We start from the raw sequence: 7,919 nt of genomic DNA, 5'->3' as shown, positions 1-7,919 counted from the left end.
GAGGCCTGGCCACTCTGTGCACAGGAAGGAGCTGTGTCCACTGAGCCCAGAGCTCCCCCACCCCCGCCCCAAGAGTGTCCCCAGCGCTGGGCCTGACGTCAGGCTGACCCCGGCCCCCCACGTCCCACCCTGTCCCGAGGGCAGCACACGCCAGTGGCCCTGGCCCAGCCCTCCTCCAGCGCTGGCTTTGGCAGGCCGCCCCCACCCCCCTGCGGGGACACACCAGGGAAGGCCTGATGGGAACGGGGTGGGGGGGCGGGGGGCGGGAAGACAAAGGAAGGGGTGCGGCACGGGCGGGCGCCAGGGGAGGAGTGAGTTCAGCGCTGGAGCAGCATCTGCTCCGCGTCAGAGCCGGCGGGCAGCCAGGCCAGCACGGAGGTCCGGCTCTCTCCCCGCGTCCCGTCTGCCGCGGTGCAGGGCCTGGGGCCTCATTGGCCGGCCGGGGGCCGTCTGTGGCATAAATTGGAGCCCTGGGCTCTTGCTGGGACTTCAGCTGCCCACAGCCCAGCACCAGCCCTTCTGCCTCCTGCTGGGTGAGTATGCACGCCCTCCTGGCCCCCAGCCCCCAGGGCCGCCTGGCGCTGCCCCCCAGAAACCGGCAGTACCCGCCCCCAGGGAGGCCCCTCCATCGAGGCTGGGCCAGCGACCCTCCCGCTCCCGGGGTTCCCTGGGACGGCAGCGCCAGAGGCGCGGCGCTGGGGAAAGCCCAGGGCACTGAGCCGGCTGCGAGCCCGTGCCAGGCGTGACCTGCCAGCACCCTGGGCTCCTGTAACCCGACACGGCCTGGGACTCCAGCCGTCGGGTCTGGCCCAGCCCAAGGCAGAGAGGAAACTCGGAGGGAGGTGCCTGGCGTCCTGGGGGCCCCACGCCGGGGGCTGGAGGTGAGCATGTGCCCCCTTCTCGTAGGTGATGGGAGCCCCACACCCGGTGTTCCCCCGGGGGGCTGCCCTCTGGGCCTTCCTCCTGGCCTCACTGGGCGGCGTGGCCGGCCAGCCGCTGGGGGCAGAGCCCATGTGCACGGCCCAGCCTCTGGCCAGGTACAGCATCACCTTCACGGGCAAGTGGAGCCAGGCGTCCTTCCCCAAGCAGTACCCGCTGTTCCGCCCGCCCGCACAGTGGTCATCCCTGCTGGGTGAGCGCAGCCCCGGCCCTGTCCCCGGGGCGCCCCGTGGGGACCGAAGGGCTGGGTACTCAGCAGAGGCCCCACACTTCACAGTTCGGACGGCACCCTCACCGCTCACTTCAGTGCAAGAGATATTTGCTAAGGTCTTCTGTGCACCAGCAGCTGTGCCCAGCCTTCAGGGACGTGGGGGGGCAGGATCACACAGCAAGGTGCCAGGGTGGAGGGCTGGATGGCATCCCTGGGGTGGTGCTCACTCACTCGGGCAGGTGGTGCCCCCCAGGGTGCTGGGTTTAGGGTCCAGATAGTGTCCCTGGGGTGCTGCTCACTGGTGTGGGCGAGAGGCACCCCCAGGGAGCCAGGGTGGGGGGACAGACGGTGTCCATGAGGTGCTCCTCACTCAGGCAGGTGGTGCTCCCCCCAACCCCCCACCCCCGCCCGGGTGCTGGGTTGAGGGTCCAGGAGGCATCCCTGGGGTGGCGCTCACTTAGGCTGGCGGGTGGCACCCCCGGGGATGCTGGGGTGAGGGGCTGGACGGCGTCCCTGGGGTAGTGCTCACTCACTCAGGCAGGTGGTGCCCCCTGGGGTGCAGGGTTTAGGGTCCAGGCGGCACCCCCGGGGTGGCGCTCACCCAGGCTGGCGGTAACCTCCCCAGGGGCCGCGCACAGCTCGGACTACAGCCTGTGGCGGAAGGACCAGTATGTGAGCAATGGGCTGCGGGAGTTTGCGGAGAGGGGTGAGGCCTGGGCGCTGATGCGGGAGATGGAGGCGGCGGGGGAGCGGCTGCAGAGCGTGCACGGCGTGTTCTCCGCCCCCGCCGTGCCCAGCGGCACCGGGCAGACGTCCTCGGAGCTCGAGGCCCACTCCAGGCACTCGCTGGTGAGGGGGCGGCGTGGTGGGCGGGCGGGGGCCTTGGGGACCCCTGCTGAGCACTTGCTGGTGAGGGGCCCCCGCTGAGCACTCGGCCCCCAGGTGTCCTTCGTGGTCCGCATTGTGCCCAGCCCCGACTGGTTCGTGGGCGTCGACAGCCTGGACCTGTGTGACGGCGGCAGCTGGCGGGAGCAGGTGGCCGTGGACCTGTACCCCTACGATGCCGGGACCGACAGTGGCTTCACTTTCTCATCCCCCAATTTCGCCACCGTCCCGCAGGACACGGTGACAGAGGTGAGGGCGGGCAGCTCTCTGGGACCCAGGAGGCTCCCCGAGAGGCCCGCGGAAGCCCGCAGCGGGGGGCCGGCCCCTCGGCGTGCCCCAGGTTCCGACTCGCCCCCTCCCCTGCAGATCACGGCCTCCTCCCCCAGCCACCCTGCCAACTCTTTCTACTACCCGAGGCTGAAGGCCCTGCCCCCCATCGCCAAAGTGACTCTGGTGCGGCTCCGGCAGAGCCCCAGGGCCTTCGTCCCACCCGCCTTGGACCTGGGGGTCGGGGGCAACGAGATTGTGGACAGCCTTCCAGGTGAGTGTGGTTCCCACCCCACCCTTCACACGCGTGATCCCGCTGCCAGGCACTGGCGCTCCGAGCAGACAGGAGCGGCTCTAGGGTGTGGGCATCATTTGAGCGGATGCTGGGACACCACCTGGTCCTGGGCCTCCAACTCTGACCTCTCACCCTTAGAGACCCTTGAAAGTAAGAGTCTGCCCCGCAGACTGACCCCAGGGGGAATGCCTGTGACGTGACAGCTGCCACGGTCACCGAGGTGCCCCGGCCTGCACATGGGCACCCCAGGGGCACCACCCCCTAGGGCCCGCCTGGCTCAGCCCCACTGCCAGACTTGAGTACCGATCACTAGGCCACACAGCCTGGAGAGGCGATCCGTCCATTCTGAGCCAGGCTCCTGGGGGGCCACGTGGGGCGGGAGGACAGGTCACACCGGGAGAGGCTGCTTGGCGCTCAGATGCCCAGGCCCTAGGGGTACCTGACTTCAGAGGGGGTTTGGAGGGGAGCGCTAGGAGTGGGACGGGGGTTCTGAGAGGTTTGGGAGCTGGTGCCCTCAGCTCCAAGCTGGGGAGCAGACCTGCGCAACGTTTCCAGCTGAAAGCCCTTCAGGCTTCCACTGCCCAGAAGTGAGTGGTGAGAGGTCGCAGTGCCCACCCCGTGTCCCTGCTGACCGGGAGGACGCGCCCAGGAGGCCCTTCTAGGTCTTCCGGGCCGGATGCTGGGGGCGGTGCCGCCCGCGGAGAAGGGGCGAGTGTGGGGCCGCCACGCGCCCGACGGGTCAGCTTCCCCAAGGGTGGGCGCCGGAACAGCAGAGCAGGCGGTGGAGAGCCCGCGGGTCTGTGATCGTCAGCGCGCGGTTCCCCGCCCCTCTTCCTGCCCCCAGCGCGGATGGGGGGTCTCGGGACAGAAACCCCCGCCAGTTGCCCCGGTGGCTTTTAGGGGGCCCGCATGCAGGCAGCGCCCTGGGGCTCACTTCCCAGCGCGCTGAGGAAAGCACCCGTGTCCTCAGCCCGTCTGGAGGCGGGTCTGGGGTGGGGACCCCTCCCGCTGGCGGCCCCGCCCCGCTCACCGCCCCGCTGTCCCCCCAGACCCAGAGACGCCGCTGGACTGCGAGGTCTCGCTCTGGTCGTCCTGGGGCCTGTGCGCAGGCCCCTGCGGGCGGCCGGGGGCGAAGAGCAGGACGCGCTACGTCCGCGTGCGGCCGGCCAACCACGGGGCGCCCTGCCCGCCCCTGGAGGAGGAGGCCCCGTGCGACCCCGACAACTGCGTCTGACACCGGCGCCCGCGCGGTGGCGCAGGGACTGGCCCCCGGCCCGGCTGCGAAATACCTCAGACCCGGGGACCCGGGCCCCCGGCCTCGTCAGGGTCCCGTCCCAGCTGCAGAATAAAGACCGGTGTCTCCCACATCACAGCCCTGCTCTCGTGTGTCCCCGGCGGAGCGGGGCGGGCGGACAGGGCGCACGGACTTTCCCTAGGAGCAGGTGTCACACTGCAGGGATGCGCCGGGGACCACCGCGCACAGGCGCACACACACTGCACACACACCACACACATACACGCAGGGCACACACACACACGGCACACACGGCACACACGGTGCACACACACAGGACACATGCTGCACACACACCACACACATACACGCAGGGTACACACACACACGGCACACACGGCACACACGGTGCACACACACAGGACACACGCTGCACACACACCACACACATACACGCAGGGTACACACACACACGGCACACACGGCACACACGGTGCACACACACAGGACACACGCTGCACACACACCACACACATACACGCAGGGTACACACACACACGGCACACACGGCACACACGGTGCACACACACAGGACACATGCTGCACACACACCACACACATACACGCAGGGTACACACACACACGGCACACACGGCACACACGGTGCGCACACACAGCACACACACGGCACACACACCACACACAGGGCACATGCACAGCTCACATACGACACACACATATAGGACACACACGGCACATACAGGTCACACACACGGCACACACAGGGTACACACACATACATGGCACCCATGGCACACACACAGACGACACACACACACATCCACACACAGCACTGACACAGCACACACACAGGACGCACACACAGGGAGCCTGAAGGACCAGCAGCATGAGACCTGCTGCACCCCCAGGCCTCCGACCACTGAGGCCCCTGAATTCGCGGTGGGGGCGGCGCGGGCTGTGGCCCTGAGGCCTTACCATTGACCTTTCCCAGCCCTTGTCTGAGGTCAGGCCCTGCCCTGACACCCTCTGACCTGTGACCCCCTGGCCCCACCCTCACACCCTCTGACCTGTGACCCCTATGCCCCACCCTCACACCCTCTGACCTACGACCCCAGGCCCCACCCTCACATCCTCTGACCTGTGACCCCCCAGGCCCCGCCCTCACACCCTCTTACCCGTCTCCTCTGGTGGCAGCGCCTCTCCTGTCCGACACCTCTTCCCATGAGCTCGACCTCGGACCCCCTCACCATCGTCTCTGCAACAGATTTCTGTCCCCAACAGTCACCCCTGATCTCAGGGACGGAGTTAAAGCAGCCACCTGTGACCCGTTCCTCCCGGCCCACCCCGGTTGGGGACAGAAGCCCTTGTGAGCCAGCGCCTGGACAGCCTGCCGACAGGCCGTGAGTTCCAGGAGGAGACTCGCATGCCCAGGGCAGAGGTGCTCCCTGGCGGGGGTGCGCCCACACCCCCAGGGGCTCAGGAAGAACCCCGCCAGGCGCCGGCCGCCCAGCGGGCCTGCCTCCCTGCGCGCCGCTCGGCGCCCGCCGGGCCAGGCTCCTCAGGAAGCAGGAGTGCAGACGTTCCTCCCGCGGGCAGCAGGCTCCCGGCCAGCGGCTCTGAGGCACAGGGCAGGCGCGGGGTCACCTTGGAGTGGATAGGGAGCTTGACTCGCCTCCTCTGTTTTGTCCTGACACGGAGCTGCTGGCTGGGCCCAGTGGGTGGCAGGACCCAGGGCCAGCCTGCTGAGGAGGAGGCAGGAGTGGCCAGAATGTCCGCTGCTGGGGAAGGGGGGGTCCTGAGACAGCAAGCAGGTGGTGCGGGTGGGTGGGCAGTAGGGGGACTGGCGGTGGACACTGAGAAGTGACGGGAGGGCCTGCCTTCCGAGCCGAAGGGCTGAAAACATCCAACTCTACTCCCAGCGAAACTCCGCCGAAACCACAGAAAGGGGTGTTTAGGCGGCGAAACCCAGACGCCGGCCTCGGGCCCCAGGTCTGCCCCTCGGCCTGAGGCGCTTTCTCCCATTCCCTCTGTGCAACCAGACCCCTAACTCTGGAGGGACACACCTCTGAGACACTGCCTTTTTCATAACGGTGAGGCGTACGCTCACCGCCTTCCCTACTTCCAAAAATCAGCACACAAGAAAGGGACCTGGGCCTGGAGCAGAGAGGGCTGTGGTTAGGCCGGATGGAGTCCCACGGGACTCGTGAGTCCCCGAGAGTCCCACGGGCTGCGGCTCAGCTCCAGTCAGCAACAGGGTGGGGAAGACCCTCCTGCGCTGAGCTGAACGATCAAGGTCAGCAGTGGCCCTTGAATAAGGGGAAGAGGAGAAACTAATCTCTCTGTAGAAAGCTTTCCTAATCAAAACCATGCTGTGAGTGCAACACAAGAACTACCAATTAAACAAGAAAACAAGTCATTAAAATGGAAAGTCAGCAGAAAAAAACACAACCAAGATCACAGATAATGAAATTGTCAGAAATAAAACACAGAACAACAATAAAAAAATGACCAGTCAACAAGGGATAATTAGAAACAAACAGATAAATCTGGAAAAGAAAAATCATGTGGAATGACAGTCCTCAGCGGGTTGAACAGCTGAGCTGGGCATAGCTGGAGAAAGAATTAGTGAACTGGAAGATAGACCACCCAGAACGCAGCACAAAAACACAGAGAGATGGAAATACTCAAAAAGATAGGGGATGTACGAGACAGCAAAAGAGACACTGATGTATAGAACAGTCTTATGGACTCTGTGGGAGAGGGAGAGGGTGGAAAGATTTGGGGGAATGGCATTGAAACATGTAAAATATCATGTAAGAAACGAGTTGCCAGTCCAGGTTTGATGCACGATACTGGATGCATGGGGCTGGTGCACTGGGATGATCCAGAGGGATGGTATGGGGAGGGAGGAGGGAGGAGGGTTCAGGATGGGGAACACATGCATACCTGTGGTGGATTAATTTTGATATTTGGCAAAACTAATACAATTATGTAAAGTTCAAAAATAAAATAAAATTAAAAAAAATAAAAGAATAGACAAATTTAAAAAAAAAGATAGGGGATGTAAATGACAAGTGATAAAATGTTTTAAATCAAACTCTGAAAGATATAATGGGGATAATGGGGAAGAAGTGATACGTAGAGAAAAAAGTGTGAAGTTGTAGAACTGGCTGAAATGAAAAGGTGTCTTCAGAGACAGAAAGCACAATGTGTCTCAAAGAGGATGAATGCATGAAAGCGACCCATGTCCAATCCGGGTAAAAAGCAAAAAACGAAGGGGTGGGGAGGCTGCTGCCCTTTTAAATCCCTGGGAGTCACTTCAGCTGGAGGGGGAGGCTGTCCCAACAACGAGGGAGGCACAGCAACCACGGCCCCCACCTGTTTGTCTGCTCCTGTTATTAGAAGCAGCGGTGATGAGAGCACAGTCCCCAGTATCTGCTCAGTTCAGTTCAGTTGCTCAGTCGTGTCTGACTCTTTGCAACCCCATGGACTGCAGCATGCCAGGCCTCCCTGTCCATCACCAGCTCCTGGAGTTTACTCAAACTCATGTCCATTGAGTCGGTGATGCCATCCAACCATCTCATCCTCTGTTATCCCCCTTTCCTCCCGCCTTCAATCTTTCCCAACGTTAGGGTCTTTTCAAATGAGTCAGTTCTTCACATCAGGTGGCCAAAGTATTGGAGCTTCAGCTTCAGCATCAGTTCTTCCAGTGAGTATTTAGGATTGATTTCCTTTAGGATGGACTGGTTTGATCTCCTTGCAGTCCAAGGCACTCTCAAGAGTCTTCTCCAACATCGCAGTTAAGAAGCATCAATTCTTCGGCGCTCAGCCTTAATGCTGCAGCTCTCACATCCATATCTGACCACTGGAAAAACCATAGCTTTAACTAGACAGACCTTTGTCGGCAAAGTAACATCTCTGCTTTTTAATATGCTGACTAGGTTGGTCATAGCTTTTCTTCCAAGGAGCAAGCATATTTTAATTTCATGGCTGCAGTCACCATCTGCAGTGATTTTGGAGCCAAGAAGAGAAAGTCTGTCACTGTTTCTGTTGTTTCCCCATGTATT

The 7,919-nt window shown here is 62.6% G+C and overlaps 1 protein-coding gene across 1 annotated transcript; it reads left to right on the top strand.

The window, feature by feature from the left end:
• Positions 1-347: 347 nt before the first annotated feature.
• SPON2 (spondin 2) lies at positions 348-3,964 on the top strand. The gene is made up of 6 exons (XM_086404447.1): positions 348-533; positions 907-1,132; positions 1,776-1,999; positions 2,093-2,284; positions 2,402-2,576; positions 3,647-3,964. The coding sequence occupies exons 2-6, from the start codon at positions 910-912 to the stop codon at positions 3,829-3,831; spliced, it is 999 nt and encodes a 332-aa protein (XP_086260573.1). The 5' UTR covers positions 348-533; positions 907-909; the 3' UTR covers positions 3,832-3,964.
• The last annotated feature ends 3,955 nt before the right edge of the window (positions 3,965-7,919 follow it).

This window comes from Bos grunniens, chromosome 6 (genome assembly GCF_055505025.1).
Source record: "Bos grunniens cultivar Pamir isolate PY7600 chromosome 6, Bosgru_T2T1.0, whole genome shotgun sequence".
Lineage (NCBI taxonomy): Eukaryota > Metazoa > Chordata > Mammalia > Artiodactyla > Bovidae > Bos > Bos grunniens.
This window is presented reverse-complemented; position numbering and strand designations above follow the sequence as displayed.